The sequence below is a fragment of the Ahaetulla prasina genome, chromosome 1 (assembly GCF_028640845.1).
Source record: "Ahaetulla prasina isolate Xishuangbanna chromosome 1, ASM2864084v1, whole genome shotgun sequence".
NCBI classification, from domain to species: Eukaryota; Metazoa; Chordata; class Lepidosauria; order Squamata; family Colubridae; genus Ahaetulla; species Ahaetulla prasina.
In genome coordinates this window covers 212188950-212215338 of record NC_080539.1, presented here as the reverse complement: position 1 = coordinate 212215338, position 26389 = coordinate 212188950, and the positions used below count along the sequence as shown (strand labels likewise).

Below are 26389 nucleotides of genomic sequence, written 5' to 3'. Positions count from 1 at the left end.
AGGAAGGAATATTGGTATGTTAGTCATCTTGAACTATATATGAAAAAAGGCAAGATAAAAATTGTAAAAATGATTTTTTTACAAATTCCAATTTAAGGAAGGGTGTTAACCAGGTAAACCTTTCCTTTTGATAACTATTCAAAAGTAAGTAAGACATTGATTGAGAAGGCTCTTGCCTATATATTTACTGAGAAGTGGGCAGTTTACTTCCAGGTAAGCTGATTGCCAATACATTTTAGTCTCCTTATTAAACAACTAAGATTCCACATGAATAAGGTAGCAATCTGTTAAAACCAATTTTTTTTTTGGCATATACAAACCTCTCCATTGAGGGGCTTTTTTTTAGAACAATTCTTGGATAAACTGGTATTTGCAAAGTGCAGTTGCTTACGTGCTATTTGTATGTTAGTACACTTAAATTCAATAAGGCTTACTGTCAAATAAGAGAACAGTAGTTTTGCAGCTTTGTTAAAGAGAATTTAAAAAGCAGAAGCTGAATCAAGCATCTATGACTTCATTTGCAATTTTGCAGTATCTTCTGAAAAAACAAAAGCTCCTTCAAACTCCACCTCCCATCTCTTCTGACCACTGGCTTATAATAGCATTAGGAAACGTGTGTATATAATTAGTGTCTCATGCTAGATGCATCAGAACTTAATAAAAGATCAGCTGCTATGGGCAAAGATTGGAGGAAGTAATATGACGTGTGTTCACGTGTGAGTGTGTTCCTTTGTGTGAGGGTGAGTCCATCTGCACGGTAAGTGGGAGGGGCAGATATGGCGGAAGGGGGGGATCGCATCGGTTTAGGGGGTCACGCGTTCGATGTATACAGGCGATCGCGTGCCCCGATCCCCCTGACTTCTCCCGTTCCTCGGATGGTCAAGACCCTCAGAGCCTGGGCCTTCGTCTGATGTTATGCAACGCACGGTCCATGGCCAATAAGGCCCCCCTAATACATGATCTGATTCAGGGGGGTGCCGCGGATATTATAGGCGTTACGGAGACCTGGTTGGGCACTGAAGGGGGCGTGCCCCTGGTCGAGATGTGCCCACCGGGTTTCCGTGCATTCCATCAGCCGAGGGCCCAGGGTAGGGGTGGTGGGGTGGCGGTTATTATTAAAGAGAGTCTAGAGCCGAAGGAGACCACTGTACCTCAGATTGCCGGGTGTGAATCCCTCTTTGTGAGGTGGGGTCATAGATGTCAGATGGGCTTGCTGGTCGCGTACCTGGCTCCTTGCTGCGTGACAGCCGCCCTGCCCGAGCTTCTGGAGGTGCTTGCCGGGGTGGCAGTGGAGACCCCCAGACTTTTAGTCATGGGGGACTTTAACTTGCCATCTGCCGGCCCGTCATCGACAGTAGCTCGGGAGTTCATGGCCTCCATGACGGCCTTGGACCTGACTCAAGTAGTGGATGGCCCTACTCACATCGGGGGAGGCACACTGGACCTGATTTTCATCTCTGGTCAGTGGTTGAAGGATCTGGACTTGAGAGATATAGTCACAGAACCTTTGTCATGGTCAGATCACTCTCTCCTTCGCCTGGACTTTCTGACCGCTACTCAACACCGCAGGGAGACGGAACCACTACGTTGGTACCGTCCCAGGCGCCTGATGGACCCAGAGAGGTTTCGGACGGAGCTTGGGCCATTCCTGAGGTCTGGCTCACGGCACGGCAGAGGAACTAGCCGCAGCCTGGGAGCGGGCTGCGGCTGGGGCTTTAGACCGTGTCGTGCCTCTGCGGCCTCTGACCCGGCGCAGATCCCAACCGGCTCCTTGGTTCTCCGAGGAGCTGAGGGGATGAAACGCGGAGAAGGCGCCTAGAGAGTTCCTGGAGGTCCAGCCGTTCAGAGGCTGATCGGACACTAGTTAGATCCTATACTAGGACCTACCTAGTGGCACTGAGGAAGCGGCGTTGCTCGCCTCCTCCCTCATTCGTCGACAGATAACCGCCCAGCTGCCCTGTTTGGTGACCCGCTCCCTCCTTCACCAGGGGCGGGATGACCCGCTGCAGGGACGTGCTGAGGAGTTTAACGGTTATCTATCGATAAAATCGTTCAGCTTAGGGACGGCCTGGACCAAAATTGTGGCGATTCGGACGGGGCATCTGAGGCGGTCTTGGTGATGTTGTTTGGGATGAGTTTGACCCTGTGACTCCGAGGACATGGACAGGTTGCTGGGTAGATTGAATGCCACCACGTGTTTACTGGACCCGTGCCCCTCCTGGCTGGTGCTGGCCACTCAGGAGGTGACACGAGGCTGGCTCAGGGGATTCTGAGTGCTTCCTTGTTGGAGAGTCTTTCCGGCCGCCTTGAAAGAGGCGGTGGTGAGGCCCTCCTCAAGAAGCCTTCCTGGACCCGCTGTTTTAGGTAATTATCGTCCGGTCTCCAACCTTCGCCCGCGGCGAAGGTTGTAGAAATATGGTGGCATATCAGTTTCCCTTGCACCTGGAGGAAACTGTCTATCTGGACCCGTTCAGTCCGGCTTCGGCCGGTTACAGCACTGAGGCGGCTTTGGTCGCGTTGGTGGATGATCTCTGGAGGGCCAGGGATAGGGGTTGTTCCTCTGCCCTGGTCCTATTAGACCTCTCAGCGGCTTTCGATACCATCGACCATGGTATCCTGCTGCGCGGTTGGAGGATTGGGAGTGGGAGGCACCGTTTATCGGTGGTTCTCCTCCTATCTCTCCGACCGTCGCAGACGGTGTTGACAGAGGGCAGAGGTCGACCCGGCGCCTCACTTGTGGGGTGCCGCGGGGTCGATTCTTCGCCTTCTGTTCAACATCTATATGAAACCGCTGGGTGAGATCATCAGTGGCTTGGTGTGAGGTACCAGCTGTACGCTGATGACACCCAGCTGTACTTTTCCACACCGGGCCACCCCAATGAAGCTATCGAAGTGCTGTCCCGGTGTTTGGAAGCCGTACGGGTCTGGATGGGGAGAAACAGGCTCAAGCTCAATCCCTCCAAGACGGAGTGGCTGTGGATGCCGGCATCCCGGTACAGTCAGCTGAGTCCGCGGCTGACTGTCGGGAGCGAGTCATTGGCCCCGATGGAGAGGGTACGCAATTTGGGCGTTCTCCTGGATGAACGGCTGTCTTTTGAAGACCACTTGACGGCCGTCTCCAGGAGAGCTTTCCACCAGGTTCGCCTGGTGCGCCAGTTGCGCCCCTTTCTAGACCGGGATTTATTTATTTATTTATTTTATTAGACTTTTATACCGCCCTTCTCCCGAAGGACTCAGGGCGGTGTACAGCCGAAATAAAATACAGAGTATATACAATTAAAAGAAATTAAAAGAAACTATTAATAAATGGCCGATAATTTAAAAAATTTAAAAAATTTACAAATGTTTAAAATCTCTAAAACCCCAATTTAAAATCAACTATTTATGCCAGTCCTGCTTGAGTAAATAAGTATGTTTTTAGCTCACGACGGAAGGTCCGAAGATCAGGAACTTGACGTAAGCCAGGGGAGTTCGTTCCAGGCGTCGGTGCTCCCACAGAAGGCCCTACCCTGGGAGCCGCCAGCCGACATTGTTTGGCGGGCGGCACCCTGAGAAGGCCCTCTCTGTGAGCGTCTGGTCGATGGGAGGCATACGGTAACAGCAGGCGGTCTCGTAAGTACCCGGGTCCTAAGCCATGGAGCGCTTTAAAGGTGGTAACCAGGATCTTGAAGCGCACCCGAAAGACCACAGGAAGCCAGTGCAAACTACGGAGCAGTGGTGTTACGTGGGAGCCTCAAGCGGCTCCCATTACCACTCGCGCAGCTGCATTCTGGACTAACTGCAGCCTCCGGGTGCACCTCAAGGGCAGCCCCATGTAGAGAGCATGTAGGGATGCCTTGTGCACAGTCACTCACGCCCTTGTGACGTCTCGTCTGGACTACTGCAATGCTCTCTACATGGGGCTCCCCTTGAGGGGCATCCGGGGGCTACAGATAGTCCAGAATGCAGCTCTTGTGGTGATAGAGGAGCCCTCGTGGCTCCCGGTTGACACCTATCCTGCGCAGGCTGCACTGGCTACCTGTGGCCTTCCGGGTGCGCTTCAAGGTGTTGGTGAACGTCTTTAAAGCGCTCCATGGCATAGGGCCGGGTTACTTACGGGACCGCCTGCTGCTACCGAATACCTCTCACCGACCGTGCGCTCTCACAGAGGGACTCCTCAGGGTGCCGTCGGCGCGACAGTGTCGTCTGGCGACGCCCAGGGGAAGGGCCTTCTCTGTGGGGGCTCCCGCCCTCTGGAACGAACTCCCCCCAGGACTCCGTCAACTTCCGGACCTCCGAACCTTTCGCCGTGAGCTTAAAACTCACTTATTCATCTGCGCTGGACTGGGTTAGTTTTTTAAGTTTATGGGTTTTTAATGGGTTTTATTTCTAAATTTTAATTCTGGCCAATTTAATAAGTTTTTTAATAGTATTTTAATTGTATTTATAGTGTATTATGTATTTTTACTTGGCTGTGAACCGCCCTGAGTCCTTCGGGAGAAGGGCGGTATACAAATTTAAATAATAAATAAATAAAATAAATAAATGACGTATATCACCTTCTAAATCTAACTAACAGACAAATAAATACAATACACACACATCTCTTAGTATAAACCATTGCAATTAAAAATGAACTCCAGAGGTCCTGGATAAAAAGGGAACTGGCAACCATGAACTACAAATAGCAAGGTATTCTTAAATTATCATTATTGTTTGCTCTTGCCTTTAATCATAGCATCTTCTAAGCAACTGAGAAATTGGCTTCTGGCAATAGCATAAATTCTTACTGATAAATTGGGTATCAAAGGAGCTTCCTAAGAAAAAAGAAGAAAGTTGTGACTCCAATCTTCTTTTTCCTCCTGGCACAGTAGAGTCTGTATGGGGCCTCGGGAGCTGAACACATTAGTGTTGAGCCTAACTCCTGCTTAAGAACAAACCCTGGCAAATGTTCTTGTAGTGTCTTAAGAGATATTTATCTATCTGAAAAATAAATTTGGAACAAATAATTCTACTTCTGCCCAAAGGAACCTTGGTTTTCCTATCCTGAGCCATTATTAAACAACAGTTGAATTATCACAGGTTGTTTGAAACCCATCGAAAATATGACTGGTACAGTCTCTAACTGGTTTCCTCCCTGCAGACAGATAAAGAATCAATCAGAGTCAGAGAAAACAACTGCCGATACTAGATATCTCTTATATAATCTCCCGGTGAAGCAAGGAGACCCTATAAAAGCTTTCTTATGGCAACAAAAGCAAAAAATACCAGGCTCCCTGGGTAAAACTGATTTTCTATTGTCTGTTGCTTGTATCTGCATTAAATTGAATTCTAATATGACATGATCACTCTCCCCACAAAAGTTCCAGCAACTTCAACCCCCTCTTCTGATTCTTCTCTGTTCGTAAGAATTAGGTCCAGTATAGTTGTCCCTCTAGTTCCCTCCCTTATCTAGGTTAGTCAGGAACCAGTTTGATCTCCCACCTGATGCAGAGTTTGCCTCCCAGTTGATGTCAGGGTAGTTAAAAGTCCCTCATTACTACTGTGGTGTGTTTCCTACATATATTTGTTAACTGATGCAATATATTTATTGTATATACAGGTCTGATTATGGAATAGAAACTTGGTTGCCCTGTGGGATGACCAGGGCCAAGAAAAAAATGTACAATTGCATTAGCCTTCCTGAATCTCTCAGGAACTTGGTACCATCAATCATTCCAGGATAGGTTGTCAAGATATGGAACTGTGGGCATTGTATTCTGATGGTTCCACTCCTACCTGGATGGTTTTTTCCAGAAGGTGTTGCTAAGGGATTACTCTTGGGCCCCATGGCAAGTGGGTTATGGAGTCCTTCAGAGGTCCATTTTATCCTCTAGGCCAGTGATGGCTAACCTTTTTGCCATCACGTGCCGGCGGGCAGGCAGGGGGGGCGTACATGCCCACACCCATAATTCTATGCTCCCTACACATGCGACCCCCCCGCTCCCCCCGTTCCTGGCACACGATGGCCCGATAGGCCCATTTTTCTCTCTTACCTGGCTCCAGAGTCTTTCTAGGAATCTGGGGAGGCCAAAAACAGCCTGTTTGCCAACTTCCGGTGGAACCTCTGGAGGGGTGGGGAAGGCCATTTTCGCCCTCTCCAGACTCCTAGAGAGGCTCTGGAGGCTGGAGGCTGGGGACAGCAAAAAACGGGCCTCCCCTGCCCCGAGGCCCTCTGGAGGCAGGAAACAGCCTGTTTCCCTATTTCTGGTGGGCCCAGAAGGTCTGATTATCAATTGGCCGGCACGTGCATGCACGACGGAGCTGGGCTCGTGTGCCCACTGATATGGCTATGAATGCCACCTGTGGCACACATGCCATAAGTTTGCCATCACGGCTCTAGGCTATTTAACATATATTCTAAATTCCTGGAAGTGGCCATCCAAAGATGTAGACTGAGGTACCATCAAGGATGATGTTTACTTTTTTTTTCTTCTAACACAAGTAAGGTGGCTGATGTTTTGAATCTATTCTTGGACAGAATAATGGAATGGATGTCGACCTAGACTCAATATAGTTTGGTCTAGCAGTTAAGGCACCAGTCTAGAAAGCAGGAGACAGTGAGTTCAAGTCGCGCCTTAGCCATGAAAGCCAGCTGGGCCAATTATTCTCTCAGCCCAACTCACCTCACAGGGGAAAATAGGAGGAGGAAGGTGTGTTGAATATATTTGTCACTTTGAGTTATTTGTAAAAATAATAAAGGTGGGATATAAATCAACTAAAAGACAAAGCTACTGTCCATTTAGGCCATACCCTGCCTGCCCTGGAATGGTCTGGACTTGCGCTAAAGGACCAAGTTTAGGGGAGCTTCTAGATCCATCACTGTCACTAGAGGTTTAGCTGGCTTTGGTGGTGTTGTGGCCAGAATTGCTTTTTCAGCTTCAGCTGATTAATTAACTGACATTTTAACTTGGATACAGAAAGACTTGCAGCAATTATTCATGCTGAAAACTTCCTGATTTGATTACTGCAATGTGAGGCTGCCTTTGAAAACAGTTTGGAAACGAAAATTAATTTAAAATAGAGCAACTAGACCTTTCACCAATATGGTCGTATTATGCCAGTTCTTTGTCATCTACATAGGCTGCTGGTTCTTTTCCAGAGCCAATTCAAAGTGGTGGCTTAGGGCCAGATTATTTGAAGGAGTGCCTTCTTCCATACTGCATCACCTACCCGGACTTCCTTAAGGGAAAAAAAATCTTCCTCAAGGAAAAATCATAAAAAAACAAACGCACCTTTGAGTCTAATGAGATCCTCCTCCAGGTCCCCTTATCAGGGGAGAGCTTATTCTGTGATGGCACCCATTTATGTAATTCCCTCCCCAGTGTGACTTGGCAGGCACCCACACTACCATTATTTCAGTGCCAGGTAAAGATCTTCTATTTTCCACAGCTTTTTAACTAGTGTTTTTTTTTTAATTACCTGCCTTTTTATTTATTGTATATATCTTTGAAGACTGCAGACTGATTTGTAGCTGTCTAATTTATATGATGCTTTTATTTTAATTTATTGTATCTTTGGATTCATGCTATATTTTTAGTGTGTTTTATTGTAAAGCTGTAGGAAACAGAATGGCAGAACCTGGAGGCAAAGTGAAAAGGGGAGGAATCAGCTTAGAATCGTTACACAGTTACAAGTGAACTAAGTCCAACCTGCTTTGAATGCTGTTGGTCCTTATCTAACTCTAATCAGCTGTCCACTGTTAGTTGAGAAGATTCCCTGTGCATAGGCTTTAGCAATAAATCAGTTTAATTGACTGTGTGGATCTAGTCTTTTACGCTTGATAAGTCCGCTCAGAAAATTTTAGCTATTAGGCAGTTTAATAAATAGATACGTAGGTGTGTAAATAAACCCTAGATCAACCTCTACTAGAAAGAAGACATTGATGATACAGGCAAGAAATCTTGCAGATGACAACACTAATGACAGAGAGTATTAAAACCTGGCTCTGTCAACTACTGTAGGCATCCAATAGTAGCGTGCAACCCCAGGAATAGCTGGTGGCTTAAGGATGTTCCATCTTTTTAAATTTTACTTTGCTTGCTAACTTTGTCTAGATTCTAATAGATTTTAGGGTAATTTGTAAATCACCCAGAGATAATGAGATGAGCAGTACATACAGCACCTTTGATTATAAAAAAATAATAAAAAGCAGATCCTTGCTGGAGGAGGAGAGAATGAGTCATCTGAAAGACCTGAAATAGCCTTTGCATCCAGATCAGTAACTCAAGAGACAACACAAGCAAACATAAGTACCCCACTGATTGGAGACCTGAGAGACAGACAACTGCAAGCCTTTACTGAGATAAATTTGGGAGAATTGAAATGGGAACTGTAGTGGAAGGAAACATGACATGATGTATGAATATGAGAAATGTTTCCTCTAGAGCAGGGGTTGGCAACCTTAAACCCTCAAAGAGCCAAAAAGGTCCTAACTGGAAACCCCCCGTCTAATTCTGCAGCCGACCGGAAGTCCAGTTCCCCCACCATAAAGTGTTGTGTCTGAGCCCCCCCGAGCCGGGCCCCCTGCCTGAAAGTGACTCGGAAAGTGAGGGGGAAGAGCCATCAGGACTTACCTCTGGAGCACCGGCTTCCCTGGCTCAGCTCCAGGAGCCAGAGGCAAGCCAGGTGGAGGAGATAACGAGGCCTCCGTCCCCTGACTCTTCCCCCCCCCAGGCCACACCGCCAGACCTGGCTGATGGCAATCAGGACTGGCTGGACCCTAGGTTTCGTAGGCAGGAGAGGCGGGAACAACAGAACCAGGGGTGGGGCGGGCCTAGGAAGTGCTGAGTCATGGAGCCACACCCCACAGGGTGTGATTTGTGGCAAGCAAATCAACTGCTTAACTAGAGCTGAAGTACTGTTTGTTCCTGGCTGACTCATCGGCATCAAGAGAGATAACAGAGACACTTGATAATTAAGTTATCGCTCGGACTGAGGTGAGGGGGACATAGAGTCTCCTTCTAGTGTAGTGTCCTTTTTCCTCTATTTGTCCTAACCAAAAGCCCTATCAATTGTGGAGCCGACCAGAAAACCCACCCCTTGCCATAGAGTCTCCTCCTGAGACGCCATGCTTTCTAGCCTTAACCGGAAGCTTCTCTCCAAATTGTGGCGCCGACCAGCAACAGGGAGCCACAGCAGAGGGATGAAAGAGCCACATGCGGCTCCAGAGCCGCGGGTTGCTGACCCCTGCTCTAGAGCTATAGGAGTAAGTGGTTTCATATTAGCAAAAATTGCCAGATTATCCTGCATTTTTCTCCCTCCTTCCTCTTGCAAAACTAGAGTGTTTTAGAGAGAAATGGAGTAAGAAAACAAGGATGTACGGCACTAGTAGGAGTTTTGTTTTTCTAATTTCCTGATTGGCTGCCTAGATAGCCTTTTGCTTTCTATTCAAGCTCTAAGGAGAGCAAATCAGATGATAATATGAAACTGCATCATGGAGCAATGGAGATAAAGTTGGCCACTGTGAGAAAGGATCTAAAAAGAAAAGGACTCATGGAGTCAGCATAAAGCAATTCACAGTTCAGCTGTTTGGAGAATTTTTCCAGGGCAAGATCTTGCCATATGACCATGTTTTAGAAAACGTGGCAGTCTAAAGAAAAGCGTGGCAGTTAGTAGATATGCAGTAGTTACTAAAGAAAGAGAGTGAGAGAGCATTCTGGATGTCTATTGTGTGACATTATATCTAAATTGTTTGATTAGGGAGAGTGCTGTCAGACAACGTTGAGATGATCAAGCCTAGAAATAAAATTAGAGAATCTGTTTTTTTTTTCCTAATCATTTCCAACCAGATTTGAAAAATAATTCATTCTCTCAAGCTAATTTGGGATCTTTCATAGACTGATCACAGCATCAAAATCAAAATGTATCTTTCTTACTTTTTTCAATATGCTTTCTATGCTACTTTTTCCAACACAACTATTGTACCTGAACCAGTCTTGCTTCTCACTCATCACACACTTATGCACCATGCTGTTTTAGCTATGATTAGAAGAAAAAGGTGGGGGGATCTATCTACACTACCTTTTTTGATAGGGCTCTTTGCCACGAGGCTCATAGCCATAATAATAGGGAATGGCTGAGAAAAAGCTTCCTTCTTTATTGCGCCCAACATATTGCACTGTTAGAGCAGCAAAAACAAGGAAGTAACTGTGCAAGTGAATGAAAAGGAGGATTTAAAATTCAAACCTGAAAAGAAATTTTGGGAACTGCAAAGCTCATCTCAAGGCAGAGGCAGCCTGTATGAACTACTGAGATTCGTAGTACAAAGAAGAAAAATATGACATTTGATGGTATCATTACTTTCTGCTATCTATTGCTTTGCTTGGGGCTATAAATGCGGGACGTTATATAGTGCATCACAAATACCCAACAATATTTTTGAGGTAAGAGAGGCTATGAAACACTCCATGAACTGTCACCCCTAGTTAAATAAATATGGGACATATACTTATCAGATTCTCAGTTTTGGCTGCACTAAAATGAATACATGAATATTTAAAGACATTACTTATGCCTGTTTTTAAAATTGGAATGCTATCTTATCATCTCTCTGCCATGCTTTGTACTGGAAAGCAAAGTCTGTCAGCAGAATTTATTTATAAGTAATAAGGAATCTCTTATGCTCTCTCTCTCTCTCTCTCTCTCTCTCTCTCTCTCTCACACACACACACACACACACACACACACACTCACACACACACACACACACACACATACAACTTTGCAAAGGCAACAACTGGCACTGGTTCAAACTCCCACATTCTGGCAGTGCTGATAATGCCGATCTTCCCTTTCAAATTACAATGACAATTTTAATGCTTTGAAAAGGTCCTAAGTATCATGTATGAACTAACTGTGTTTACTCACTGGACAGCATTATTCACAAATTGATTTGGATCCCCCTTTTTTTTTATTGCTATGAGCTGATTATTTACACAGTGTGTCCCTGCTGAATTGTCTGAACATACCAATACTGACTCTACAAACATACAAGATATTGGATTTAAGTCACATACCATATAAGTTCACAATAAAATTGCCTGATCCATGCTGTTATATTTAAAAACTATTTGAGATTTAATTTAAGAGCACCAGCAATGTATTATGGATCATAATACTAAAGACATTTAGAGTCCAATATATATTTTTGTTGATGAAAAGAACATACCATAAAATAACCAAGCCGTATTTTCCATTTGTAAAGAAATTCTGTTTACTAATATAATGACTGGAAAAAAAGTGTCATTGTCATTCAACACCAACATTGTGTGTACAATTCAGATACGAACAAGTAAACAGCTTTTCTTCACCTATTTTGTACCCCGCTTTTCAGATGTTTGACTCCAAAAACATTGAAAAAACACTTCGCCAAAATTGAAAAAAAAAACCAGTGCCAAATCCACAAGTATACACTGAAAAGTAAAATATTTATGATGAAAATCAGAAAATACAAAGAACACACAAAATAAATAATATGAAGAAGCCCAAAATAAAATAATCATTTATATTACCACATCAATGGTCAAAAGAAAGATATACTATTAGAGAATGGAATTTAAGACCCATGGACAAGCAGAAGATAGAAAGAGAAATTCTACACTTAGAACAAAACTGAAGCTGAGCAAGGAGGAGAAAAATCAAGTAAGGATAAATGGTGTGTGTGTGTTTTTTTTTTAAAAAGTAGGAGATTGAATCAGGATTTACGAATGTTAAATGAACACAAGTCATTAAATGAAGAGTAATTAATCTGCTTATATCCAAGAACACCCTAATCTTGTGATGTTCCTAGATATGCACTAACAAAATAGAAAACACAATTATTAGAAACACCCTTAAACTGTGGATTTCTAATCACATTGATTTAAGGGGAATTCTTGAATTCAAGGCCAGTAACAAATGTACATTCACGTTTAGGCAGAAATGTTTCTCTTACATGCTTGCTGATTTTAAAGTGTAATTATGGTGCAAGATTCAACATTAAATCTTATGCATCTGATTATCTGAGCAAAAATCATGGAATTGGCTGGCATAATAGCATTTGAACCAATAACTGCTCCATAATGCAGCACCAGGGAACCAAGATTTCTTATCACTACGAATCACAGATACTACAGACATGCCTACAGCAAACAGCCCAGGTGCACTTTCTGGTCAGCAAAACAAATGATTTCATTGTGTTACTTGTACAATAAGCCAAGACAAGCTGCTACTTAATTCATCAAGTTTCATAATTTTAAAGCAAAATAAAAGGAAATAGAAACATTTCTTCAGCTGTGAGGAAAGAAAAGACCGACTGGTTTCTCAGACTTCTACGTATGCTGAATGGATGACTTCTAGGGAGAGGCAGAAAATTTGGATCAGCAAAGGAAACAAAAGAAGCTGCCTCTGAGGATAATAGAAGGTAATTAATTGTGAGGACTAAATGTCTTTCCTTTTGGTAGTGCCAAAAAACAACCCCGAACCACCTGTGCGGTGTAACTAGATAGCTTGTTTTGAGCACGTACCCTCACACACACACAGACACACACACAAAGTATTAGAAGCTTTGCAAAATGTGTGGCTCAGTTCAGTATTTTATTACTGTCAATGTCCAGAAAGCCCAACAACCTATGGGTTAAAGGATTCCATTTCGATTTAGTGCCCAAGATTAAATCCATCCTCAATTAGCACTAAATGTATGGTGAGACCGGATGACAATCAATAGCACAAGGATGTATTTTATTTCACAGCAAATAAAGCAAAACCGAATGAAATAAACTGTTTACTTACAGTGTTAAAATTTGGGAAGAGCCCAACAGCGGAACTGCTCTCCACAGGGAAGGGCACAAATGATTTGACATCCAGAGAGGGCTGCATCACAAGGGTAGGTGTCCGGACAAGCGCTGGGAGTGAAGTACTATGGCACGTGCTGCCTGCAATAGAGGAAGATTGTTAAAAAGAATCGTGACTTTACTAGGTAGTCCTCGATTTATGACCACAATTGAGCCCCATATTTTTGTTGCTAAGTGAAACATTTGTTAAGGGAATTTTACCCCATTCTACAGCTTTTGGAACTATTGTTATAAAGTGAATCACTGCAGTTATTAAGTTAGTGACACGGTTGTTAAGCAAATCTGGCTTTCCCATTGACTTTGCTTGTAAGAAAGTTATAAAAGGGGATCATGTGACCCCAGGCTACTGCAACCGTCATAAATATGAGTCACTTGGATTTTGATCATGTGACCATGAAGATATTGCAACGGTCATAAATGTGAAAAGTAATTATAAATCATTTTTTTCAGTGCCTTTGTAATTTTGAACGATTACTAAATTAACCGTTGTAAGTTGAGGACTACCTGCATTTTTTTAAAGAAACCTTCACCAAACATCAGAAAATATCTATGTCTTTCAGTAATACATGCTGTTCAAATTATATAGTATCTATGTTAATGACTTAATATGATTAAAAATTATTTTCTCAAAGAACATTGTGAACTTTAACATGGATATATTCCACAAAACCAAATCATACTGTCAGATGAAAACAAAAAAGCATGAATATTTTGGTCAATGGCTATTGAATATATAATCCTTAATTGTGGACAATCACGCTGATAAACCAGCAATGTTTAAAATGACAGTTTGTCAAACATGTCTGGTTTGGTCATCTTTTATTTTTAATCTTTCAATGTTTGTGTACTTAAGCCATCACAAGAAAGTGATGGCCTTTCCTCTTCCGTCTTAAGCCTCATGGTTTCCTACAATGTCATTATTCAGTTATTGTAGGAATTTCAGATGCTGCTCCAAACATTTTTCTATCCCTGATGAGTCTGTTTCTCTATTTGATGTTGCTGTGCCTTTCTTTTTACTCTCTCCAGTTTAATTATTAATTTCATTTTTGGTGTGCTGTAATATAAATTAATATGCCTACAGAGACAGAGCAGTCCCTTATATGTGTATACAGTATAGTGCCTAATTTATTATGTATTTCACAAATTATTGTCCCTATACATTATTGGTATATTATTTTTTAAAGGATCCTAACAATTTTAAATACCTCCCCAATACCTAATACTGGAGTCACTGTCTAGCACATTGTCAATAGACTTCTATTAGTAATCAAAAAGTCACAGCAACAGCTACCTGAAGATAAAAGAGGCTTACTCTGCAAGCCTGCATAGCTAAGATGAATGCACAATGACCAGATTAATTTTACTAATAATATGGATTTTGCAAAGCCCAGGGAAAAATACTGATATGTAGTTTAAGGTGCTACAGGTACAGATGGGCATTACATTGCTCAAAAATGGAAATCACATCTGTTTATCCAAATGAATTTGTCCAGTTTGTTAATAATTTACGAACGTTACAGCACAGAAAAAAGAATTAATAGTAGCTAGTTTACATGGACCCTAACTAAATGTTTGCTAAGAAACACCCACCCATGACATTAAAGGAAGGGCCAGTGAAAGGGAGAGGCATTCACTCTTTCAAGAGCAATACTACCTTGGCATCTAGTGAGCAATAGGATAGAGAAACTGCATATTTCTCCCCAATTTTATAACATTTCTACAGAATATTAAATATTTTAATTATTAATGATTTAATTTATTTAGCTGCCCATCTCAACAAATAACTTTAGGTAGTGAAGAGTGTGTCAGGTTCCAGACAAGCGCTTGGAAAAAAGACAAACCAGATTTCTGGGTGTAGCAATCTTTATCCGGCGCTCCGGCACGTTCCAACCATCAATCACAGTGAAGAAAAATAGTCGGCGCTATCGTGCAGTGCTCCTCTCCACCTTTTAATGTCTCTCATGCTCCACCCATGACTCCACCCCCCAGCCGCACCCCTAACACGCTTTCAGCCTATAACACAGCCAATACACCGCCCCCTAATCCAGGCTGGCAGGCTCCACCTGTGACTCCACCCCTCAGCCGTGCCCCCAACATGCTTTCAGCCTATAGCACAGCCAATACGCCGGCCCTAATTCATGCTGGCTGGCTTAGATCCTTATACAAGCCAAGACTCAGCAAATCCTCCGTGGTTTGAGTCTTTTGGCTATTCAACAACAGCCCCAGTGATGGTGTGGCCTGGATGAATCCCCAATCGGCATTGGACCCATATGTGAGTCACCTGGCCCCGCCTGAATGACAGCCTCAAGTATCATTGAGTTGGAGCTCACAGAGTGTTAAAAAAATAAAGATGCATATACAAAAATGAAAATACACAGTAGTCAAAACCATAACCACCACCAACAAGGCCAAGAGACAGGTCCCTTCACACACTCAAAGTCCAGGGCAAAGCATAGGACCATGTTTCTAGGTCTTCTGAACAGCCAGCATGGTTGGCTAATGGTTGGAAATCTTCAGAGAGATTGTTTCAGAGGGTAGGCACTATGGCAAAACAAGGCTCATCTTCTGGGCCCTGCCAGCTGCCATTCCTTAGCTCAGTGGTTCTCAACCTTTATAGTGCTGTGACCCCTTTAATACAATTCCCCACGATGTGGCGACCCATTTAATACAATTCCCCACAATGTGGCAACCCCAACCGTAAAATTATTTTCGTTTTGAATTTATCGCACCTGAAACCGTATTGGCTAGCGATCTGAACTGCTTGCGATTGCCTTGAGGACGGAGGCATTAAAGCGGAGACTTCTTCTGCTATTAAGTTTATCGTGCCTGAAGCCAGATTAGGCTAGCGATTGGGAGTGATTGCAGCTGGCTTGAGAGGGAGACATCAAAGCAAAGATTTCTCTCTTTTTTAATTCATCGCGCCTGAAGCCGAATTCGGCTAGTGATTTGAAGAGCCTGCAGCTGGCTTGTGGAGTCAACCATTGGAGCGCAATTCTTCGACTCACAAATATACTTCCCATATTTCCGATGGTCTTAGGCAACCCCTGGCAAATCGTCATTCGACCCCCAACGGGGTCACAACCCACAGGTTGAGAACCGCTGCCTTAGCTGATGAAACCCAGAGCACACCCTTCTTGCTAAACCTGGAACAGTGTACATGTGACCGTGACTGGAATCTCAGAAACAGGTACAACCGACACACAAGATGTGTAAAAGCCCTCCAAACCAGGACTGCCACCTACTCTTTGAGCAAAACCTGTCAGACAAAGAAGATCCCCTCCCCCTCCCCCTTAGATTGGATGCCTAGTTTGCCTGAGGTAATGCCATCTCACTCAGAGACAAATATTGAATATCCCTGGCACAAGAAGGCTAAATATCCAAAACCATTCAGTCTTGCTTGGAAGGAGCCAAAGTCTACTATGCCCCATCCAGCATGGCCATCCAGCCTCCATTCTCTGGGACACGATCTCCATTGCATAACCAGGGAAGCCTGGGGTGAAGATATAAAGCTAAGTAAAGCTGTCAGTAAACTGATGAGACTTTACCCCTGGCCATTAGATGACCTCACCCAGAGGCTTTCTGCTGATATTCTGAAAAAGAACAACTAAGAGTGGAAAATATATTCAGAAAAGGATTGTTTCGACTGAGTAATATTCTGTGATGCATTTGTCTCACATGGTCACTTTAGATAACGTAAATTAGTTAAACATTTAACCAAGGATTGCATTAATTACTATCAGTCAGGTATATGAAAATATAGATTTGATTACAAGTGTTTATCATTGTTTGGCCATAACTAAATGAAATTAATAGCACAATTGCTCTACAATCAATTACCCAGTTGTCTTACCTCACCCAGATTCATAGCCTACTCTTTTAAAACTCATGTCTATGAATCAATTAAATTATTTCAACAACCATTAAAGGCAGCTTCATAATCCATATGCTTTTTTCAGTTTGCACTACATCATTGATTATCTTCCTTAATCAGCACATCAAAAGAGCCTTGAGTTTTTATCATTCCAATCCAGTAGTCCTCTACTAAAGTTTTCTTCCAATATTTTTCTCTAGCTTTTTTTTTTAATGATAAGCATAACGCCTCTCCTCATTAAGCTAAAATTTCTTGGGTTTAACAGTCAGCTGATTTGTTTTCATCAAGAGCTACTCAAACTTACCTTTTCTCTGTGAGATATTTTAAAGCACAGAGATCACTATGAACTGACAAATTTGATTACATTTTGTTTCTCTAGGAAAATTATAAAAATGATATCCTTTATTTCCTTTCCAGTTCCCTGTGCACATTATCTGCTCATCAAATGCTTTTATACACTTCACATCAAAGACTTCCACAACGTTAAGTGAAAATCTTAGAAAAAAAGCAACCATTTATTTGTTGTTATGTATCAAATTTTATTATTATTATTATGGAAACTACAGCATGGATGATGGCTACCAAAAGGAATAATTGCAAATTGCTTTGGCACCTCTACCAGGCTGATTCTTGTGGAAATTTCACTATAGAAGGTAAATGGTTAAAATACCTTTCCTCTCCCATTGTTTATTGATTATAAGCTTTTTAAAAAATCTTTTAAGTAAATCAATGCTTGCCTTCAGGCTCCGATGTACATTGATAGCTTTTCTTAATTATCTGTAAGTCAGCAAACTATTCAAGTGTACGCATAGATAAAAATGTCTAAACTTTTAATAGCTTATTTAGGAATCACTATTATGTGTATATAGGTTTTTCCTGCCCTACACCCCCATAGACCAACATTATAACTGTCAGACTCAACTGGTTAATTTATATTGGTGTCAGATGAAAATCTAAAAGAGAATTAATTAGTTAATTAATATCCCACCTTTATTATTTTGAAAAATAACTCAAGATGGCAAACATATCCAGCACACCTTCTTCCTTCTACTTTCCCCACAACAACCACCATGTGAGATGGATTGGCATGATAGACAGTGACTGGTTATGCATTTCTCTGTCCTGAATTGTATGAATCTGCTCATCATAATATTCTTATTCAGGCATTTCAAAAAATGGCATTCCTATTTGCTTAACGACCATCTGAAATTACGATTGCACTGAAAAAAGTAATTTATGACTAGTCCTCACACTTACAACATCAAAGTGTCTCCATAAAGCACGGGTGTCAAATCGTGACACATTGTGACTTTTTTTGACTTTGCGGAGCAGGGGTGGGTGTGGCCTGTATGTGATGCATCTGGCCATTAGTTTGACAAGGCCTGCCATAAAAGAAGAGCCATGGTGGCGCAACGTTTAGAATGCAGTACTGCAGGCTAACTGACTGCTCACTCCAGGAGTTCGATTCTGACCAGCTAAAGGTTGACTCAGTCTTCCATCCTTCCAAGGTTGTAAAATGAGGACCCAGATTGTTGGGGGCAATATGCTGACTCTGCAAACCGCTTAGAGAGGGCTTTAAAGCACTGTGAAGCGGTATATAATTCTAGGTGCTATTGCTATAATCAAATGATCAAAATTTGAACGCTTGATAACCACATGTATTTACAATCGCAGCATCCTGGGGTCATGTGATTGCCATTTCTGACCTTCCCAGCTGGCTTCCAAAAAGCAAAGTCAATGAGGAAAGTTGGATTCAATTAATCAGTGGGTGATTCACTTAATGACCACAGTAATTTGCGTAACAACTGCAGCAAAAAAAGGCCAGAAAATTGGGCACAACTCACTTAATCACATGACTAAGCAATGGAACATGCAGTCCCAATTATGGTTGTAAATTAAGGACTAAGTTGTAGAGAGCCAGTAGTTTTACCTGAAATATTGCCTATTAGAGATCAAGATAACAACACAAATTCATGTTGTTCAAGATTTTTAGATGTTTGAGGAAGCACAACCAGAGAGAATGAGTAGCAATTTAGTTCATTTTTATTTCATTTCCCCCCCATTTTTCTTAGAAATGAAAGAATGGCAGAAACTCACAGTACATTTCCATCACCAGCTATATTGTACGCACTCTATGTAGGAGATAGAAGGAATAGTCCTGAGGAAGAGGAAGAAGTGCTGCAACCAAGACAGTGGTGAGATAAAAGAAATTTGAGTCTAATCTAGAATAAAACTGGAGCTTGAGTAAGAGTCTCAGATAATATTCTCCCTAATTCAGACTTGCAAGTTTCTGTTACTATAACCTTTTAATAAAAGTAGTATTAGCTTGCGTGCATTTGGGTTCCAAGTTTTTTTCTACCTGGGAAGGCTGATAGCATTTACTAAAAAAATGGAAATATGCCCATTTGCCTCATAAAGTTGGGTAACTCTGGTTAACAATGTTTTATCATCTCTCTTCAAATTTTGAAACTCTTCAGAAGAGTTTCAAAATTCCTGAGCTGTCTCTTAACAGCTTCAATGTATTTACATATCCATTGTGAATTGTTTATTTGTCTAATTTATATAACAGTCTACCTCACAAAGTAAGTGATTGTGTGTGTGTAATTAAACTAAAACAATAATACCTAAAAACATAATTTTAAAACCATAAAAACAGAGATAAAACAAAGAAATAGTATTAACAGTACAGTGTTAATAATAATGCCACCTCATTAGTTCACCCATTCCCTAGGGTTCCCAGCCTGCTGGCATAGCCAGGTTTTGAGGACCTTCAGAAACTAAAGAGTGACAAACCCATCTTTACCTTAAGGGGCAGAGATTCTACAGCATGGTCACCAGAGCAGAAAAGGCCCATTTGCTACCTAGGGCCCAATTAATGTAGGTCCCTAGATGCCCTCTCTATTGGTTCTGGTGGGTGGGTAGATGAAATCTGGGAGAGGTGATTCCTCAAATAACCTGGTCCCATACCATGTAGGGTTTTAAAGGTCAACATCAGCACCTTGAATTGGATCCAAAAACAATCTGGTATCCATCGCATATCGCAAAGCAGAGGTATAATGTGTGTTCGCATAACTGCTTGTGCGGCTGCATTTTGCATGAGATGATGAAATTTCTGGATACTCTTCAAGGACAGCCCCGTGTAGAGTACACTGCAATAGTCCAACTGGGGAATGACCAAGGCATGAGTGACCGTGGATAATCTTTTAGAAACAGGAGCAACTGGTGCACAATATGATGTTGTGCAAAGGCCCTCATAGCTGCAGCTGTCACCTGCTCATCGAGCAAGAATCGTGAATCCAGGAAGATTCTCCAGATTGTACATAAGGTCTGTTTGGGGCAGTGCAACACCATCCAGCACGAAAGGTTGTATAGTCCTAGAAATGGAGGACCTCAAATTATGAATATGTATTCTTTAAAACCGTCCTGGATGGACGGTTGTCTTTCGAAGACCATTTGACGACTGTCTCCAGGAGGGCTTTTCATCAGGTTCGCCTGATCCGCCAGTTGCGCCCCTTTCTTGACTGGGATGCTTTATGCACGGTCACTCATGCTCTTGTTACCTCTCGCTTGGACTACTGCAATGCTCTCTACATGGGGCTCCCCTTGAAGAGCACCCAAAGACTCCAGTTAGTCCAGAATGCAGCTGCGCAGGTGATAGAGGGGGCCGCTCGTGGCTCCCATGTAACACCACTCCTGCGCAAGCTGCACTGGCTGCCTGTGGTCTATCGGGTGCACTTCAAGGTATTGGTTACCACCTTTAAAGCGCTCCATGGCTTAGGACCGGGCTATTTACGGGACCGCCTGCTGCTTCCGTTTGCCTCCCACCAACCCGTGCGCTCTCACAGAGAGGGACTCCTCAGGGTGCCGTCGGCCAAGCAATGCCAGCTGGCGACCCCCAGGGGAAGGGCCTTCTCTGTGGGGGCTCCTACCCTCTGGAACGAACTTCCCCCGGGACTTCGTCAACTTCCTGACATTCGGACCTTTCGCCGCGAGCTGAAGACGTACCTATTTCTTCGAGCAGGACTGGCATAGGATTTTAGAATTTTATATGTTATTATTGGGGTTGTAAATTTTAACTGGGTTTTATTGCTTTATATGTATTTTAAATTGGCCATATTTGATAGGTTTTTTAATTACTGTTTTATTATATTTATTATTGTGGTTTTATTTGGCTGTGAACCGCCCTGAGTCCTTCGGGAGAAGGGCGGTATAAAAAATTAATTAATTAATTAATTAATTAAATAAATAAATAAATAAAAAGAGGGATATGGTGGCTCAGTGGCTATCGATCAAAAGGTCGGCAGTTGAGAGGTTCAAATTTCTAGTGCCACGTAATGGGATGGGCTCCCATTACTTGTCCCAGCTTCTGCCAATGTAGCAGTTTGAAAACACGTAAAAAATGCAAGTAGAAAAATAGGGACCACCTTTGGTGGAAAGGGAACAGCGTTCTGTGTGCCTTTGGTGTTTAGTCATGCCGGCCACATGACCACAGAGACGTCTTCGGACAGTAGTAACTCTTTAGCTTTGAAACAAAGACGAGCATCACCCCCTAGAGTTGGGAACGACTAGCACGTATGTGCGAGAGGAAACTTTACCTTTTCTTTTAAAAACATAAATGGGGGCATACTATTATTCAGGGTGTGGGGATGTGGCCCTTGCAGAACAATCCTATGCTTACATAGTCAGAAGAAAGGATGCATCCAGTGGAAGCTTTTGTAATGCAATTGTTCTGATGTCTTTGTCTTGTTTGTTCATTTCTTTATATCCTACCCTTAGTTCAGGAGCTGAAGGCAACATATATAATTTCCTTCCTATGACTTTCCCAAAGCCAACATCCTACTCTCTGTGGTAGCCTGAGCTAAGAGAAAGGGACTGGTCCAGAAGCACCTTTGGTGGACTTGCCAATCTTCATTACACCATGCTACCCTTCAGAATAAGAAAGAATTTATCATAGCAGTAGAACTTAGACTAATATACTGCTTCACAGTTCTTTATAGCCCTCTCTAAGAGATTTACAGAATCAGCATATTGCTCCCAAAAATCTGAGTCCTATTTTACTGACCTTGGAAGGACGGAATGCTGAGTCAACCCTGAATCAGTCAGGATTGAACTCCTGGCAGTGCGCAGAGTCAGCCTGCAATACAGCCTGCAATACTGCACCACGTATGTTTGCCTGTCACTTGTTTCCATCTTTTTTTTTCCTTCCATAAAAAATGGGTTAAGCAGGAAAGATAGATTAATAGGGTCAGGGCACGGGATCTGAAAGCAGTGTTTCCCAGACTAAAGTCATACATTATGCTATGCTATGAATGGAATAATAAACACCTGATTGTTGATTGTTGACCTTCGATCATTTAGAAGCCACAATGATTGACTCATATACTCTGTTAAACTAAGGAGGCAAGGTGCCATCGCACATGCATGCCATAGTACAAAACTAAAATGATGCTATGAAATGGTTGAAGTCTCACAAGTTTGCCACATGATTTCAGCACTTACCCTGAATTCTTAATAGATTTTGCCATTGTCATTTGAAAGTCTTGCACAGTGCTCAATTACGTTTTCTTCCAAATAAATGTATGTTAAGATCTCAACAGATTAATCATCTACAACATTCTTTTATTCATTTATAAACTGAGGTCACCATCAAATAAGTTCTTTTCCTCTTCTTCCAAAACATTCCTGACAGTTCTACTGGATTAAATATGACCAGAAGGGCTGACTAAATCTACTTCCGTCAAGAATCATCACATCAAAGACAGAACCATGCCAACCTTTCCTCTAAAGGTCAGAGACATTTACACCAATGCCCAAATCAAATCTGTATGCAAACCATGTCTAAGCGAGGAACCACACTGACATAAGAAGGATGTAGCTGCCAACATTCATTATAATTATGAACTTAACAGAACTTTACAATTTATTTAGGCCTGTACTGATCCAAGCAAATTAATGTATAAAATAAAGACTCCCTTTAATATTTAAGTATTAGTCAATCTCAGGAACAAATATAAATGAATACGTTTTGAATCCTGCCTTCCCTAAAAATCAGTATTATTGGACTGGATATTCCCAATAATGTAAAATGCTAAGTTTCCCCAATTTATTTGCCCATTTAGGCACAGTCTAAATGAGCATGCTTTTCGTAAAGACCCTTAGTCTTGAAAAGGTCTTTTTCATTGGAGCTATTAAGTTTGGAATAGTAATATTCCAATCATGGTGAACATCTATCTCGATAGTCACTGAGATGACATCAACTTGATGGCACACAATCAATCAATCAATTGTATTCAAAAGAGAATACAGTATTGGTGCAATTTCTTCAGTTACAGGTAGTATTAGCCTTATTTTTATTTGTTTGTTTGTTTATTTATCAAATTTATTTGCCATTCATCTTGCAGTTCAGGAAACTCTTGAGTGGCTTAGTATGCCTCTTGATCCCTTTCCTGGCAAGGAAAACACTACTGTCCCTTGTCATGTGTTCTTCATCTTGTTTAATAAATTATTTTGCTTTGATCCTCCAGGGCAGAGGGGCTCTTGCCCCTATTACTGCAAAACAACTGTGGTGAGATACTGATGAGATCAAGATGAATCTGGAGGAAAAACTAGGTTATCTCAGTTCATAAACTTTTTCAAGATCCACTTTCAAAGAACAACTGTCACCAATCTCGCCTTCCAAGAACACATCCTAGATCTGAAGAGGAATCAGTGAGGTGTGGATGAAACAGAATGCTCACAAAATGTTGTGTATATGGATGTGCACTTCATCTATCTATTATACAGATAACAGGTTTTAAATTCTCAGACTATGAAATACAAAGGAAAAACTTCTAAAGTTCAATGCACAAAATGCAGAGATGTATGAAATGCCACGATAAATAGAGAAAATATATCAAAATGATAAAACTCATACTTCACAGAGATGAAAGCTTGTTTTCATTCATCGTTTAGTTTAGCTTTAGTTTAAAATCCACCATCTTCTTGAATTCACATTAAGATAAATTTGTGTTTTTCCAGAATAAACGGGTAGCCCAATTTTATAGCTCTTGGCAAAAATATAAATATAAAGGGATCGAGTTTACTAATAGGCAATGTTAAATAACTTTAAAAATAGATTAAATCCATATTGTAACAGGAACGAGTTTACATCACAGCCAAATACTTGGCCTACAAAGGTTAAAATTTGCACCTGATACATTTTATATTTAATAAAGTAATTAAAAGTAGCTGAAATTAAACTTTGGTTTTACAAATGTTTTTTTTAATTCACTGAGAGTGGAGGCATCCATTTAATAAGAATCAGGAGATACAGAGAAAAAATCCTGGCAGATATGCACCCTGATCTTATCAACTAGCATGACAACCTTGAAAGGGAGGAAAAGAGCAATGCTATTGGAATGTAGGCATTTTTATTTATTTATTTATTTATTAATCCAATTTCTATACCGCCCTTCTCCCGAAAGAACTCAGGGCGGTTTACAGCCATATTAAAAAAACAAAAATATACATAATATAAATAACAAATTTAAAAAACATTTAAAACAAATATATTAATTGGGCAGATTGCTAAAATGGTCAAAGCCGACATAAAACCCTTTAAAATTTAAAAGCTATAATTAAAATACATTTAAAATACATTTAGGCTAGTCCCACACGATTAAATAATAAAGTTTTAAATTCCCGCTTGAAGGTTCGGAGGTTGGGGAGTTGGCGTAACCCCGGAGGTAACTCGTTCCAAAGAGCCGGTGTTGCCACAGAGAAGGCTCTCCCTCTGGGGGCCGCCAACCAACATTGTTTGGTTGACGGCACCCTGAGCAGGCCCACTCTGTGGGAGCGCACAGGTCATTGGGAGGCTATTGGTGGCAGAAGGTGGTCTCGGACGTACCCCGGTCCTAAGCCATGGAGCGCTTTGAAGGTGGTCACTAACACCTTGAATTGCACCCGGAAGGCTACCGGCAGCCAGTGCAGGCCACGCAGGATAGGTGCTCCCTCTATTACCCGCGCAGCTGCATTCTGGACTAACTGGACTAACTGGAGCCTCCTGGTGCTCTTCAAGGGGAGCCCCATGTAGAGAGCATTGCAATAGTGCAGGCGAGAGGTAACGAGGGCGTGAGTGACCGTGCGTAAGGAGTCCCGGTCAAGGAAGGGGCGCAACTGGCGAATCAGGCGAACCTGATAAAATGCTCCCCTGGTGACGGCCATCAAATGTTCCTCTAAGGACAGCCGATCATCCAGGAGAACGCCCAAGTTGCGCACCCTTCCCCTGGGGGCCAATACTTCACCCCCAACAGTCAGCGCAGGCGAAAGCTGCTATACCGGGACGCCGGAACCCACAGCCACTCTGTCTTGGTCGGGTTGAGCTGGAGCCTATTCCTCCCCATCCAGACCCGCACGGCCTCAAGACACTGGGCCATCACCTCGACAACTTTGTTGGGGTGGTTTGGAGTGGAAATGTACAGCTGAGTATCATCAGCGTACAGATGATAGTCCACCCCAAAACCACGGATAACCTCATCCAGCGGCTTCATGTAGATGTTGAACAGGAGAGGCGAGAGAACAGACCCCTGAGGCACCCCACAAGTGAGGTACCTAGAAGTCGATCTCTGCCCCCCTGCCAACACTGTCTGCGAACGGTCAGAGAGATAGGAGGAGAACCACCAATAAACGGTGCCTCCCACCCCAATCCCTCCAACCGTCGCAGCAGGATACCATGGTCGATGGTATCAAAAGCCGCCGAGAGATCTAACAGAACCAGGACAGAGGAACATCCCCTGTCCCGAGCCCTCCAGAGGTCACCCACCAACGCGACCAAAGCTGTCTCGTGCTGTATCCGGGTCTGAAACCGGACTGGAAAGGGTCCAGATAGACAGTTTCCTCCAGGTATTGAGGAAGTTGATACGCCACCACTCTCTCAACAACCTTTGCCAAAAAGCGAAGGTTGGAGACTGGACGATAGTTCGCTAATACAGCTGGGTCCAGGGAGGGCTTCTTGAGGAGGGGCCTCACTACCACCTCTTTCAAGGCGGTGGGAAAAATGCCCTCCAACAAGGAAGCATTGGTAACTCCTAGGAGCCAGCCTCGTGTCACCTCCCGTATGGCCAGTACCAACCAGGAGCGACACGGGTCCAATAAACATGTGGTGGGATTAAGCCTACCCAACAACCTGTCCATGTCGTCGGGAGTCACAGGATCAAACTCAGCCCAGGTAATATCCACAAGACTCGGCCCTGTCATCTCGCCCGGATCTATCCAATCAGCGTCCAGACCGCTCCGGATCCGAGCGATTTTATCAGACAGATACTGTACAAAATCCTCAGCACGACCCTGCAAGGGGTCCTCTCGAGCCTCCTGCGTGAGCAGGGAGCGGGTCACCCTAAACAGGGTGGCTGGGCGATTATCTGCTGATGCGATAAGCGCGGAGAAATAATTATGTTTCGCCATTTTTATCGCCACTAAATAGGTCTGAATATGTGACCTAACTAGTGTTCGGATTCGGTGCGGCTGGACCTCCAGAAACTCTCTAGGCATCTTTTCCGGCGCTTCATGTCTCTCAGCTCCTCGTTATACCAAGGAGCTGGTCGAGTTCGGCGCCGGGTCAGAGGCCGCAAAGGCACGACGCGGTCCAAAGCCCCGGCAGCCGCCTCCTGCCAGGCGGCCACCAGTTTTT

General features: G+C 42.9%; 1 protein-coding gene across 1 annotated transcript in view; it reads right to left on the bottom strand.

The window, feature by feature from the left end:
* ZNF385B (zinc finger protein 385B) overlaps positions 1–26389 on the bottom strand; it is a 298732-nt gene that overhangs the window by 79464 nt on the left and 192879 nt on the right. The window contains exon 4 of the mRNA XM_058189529.1: positions 12790–12932. Within this exon, the coding sequence (XP_058045512.1) occupies positions 12790–12932 (143 nt within the window). The remainder of the gene's footprint in view (positions 1–12789; positions 12933–26389) is intronic.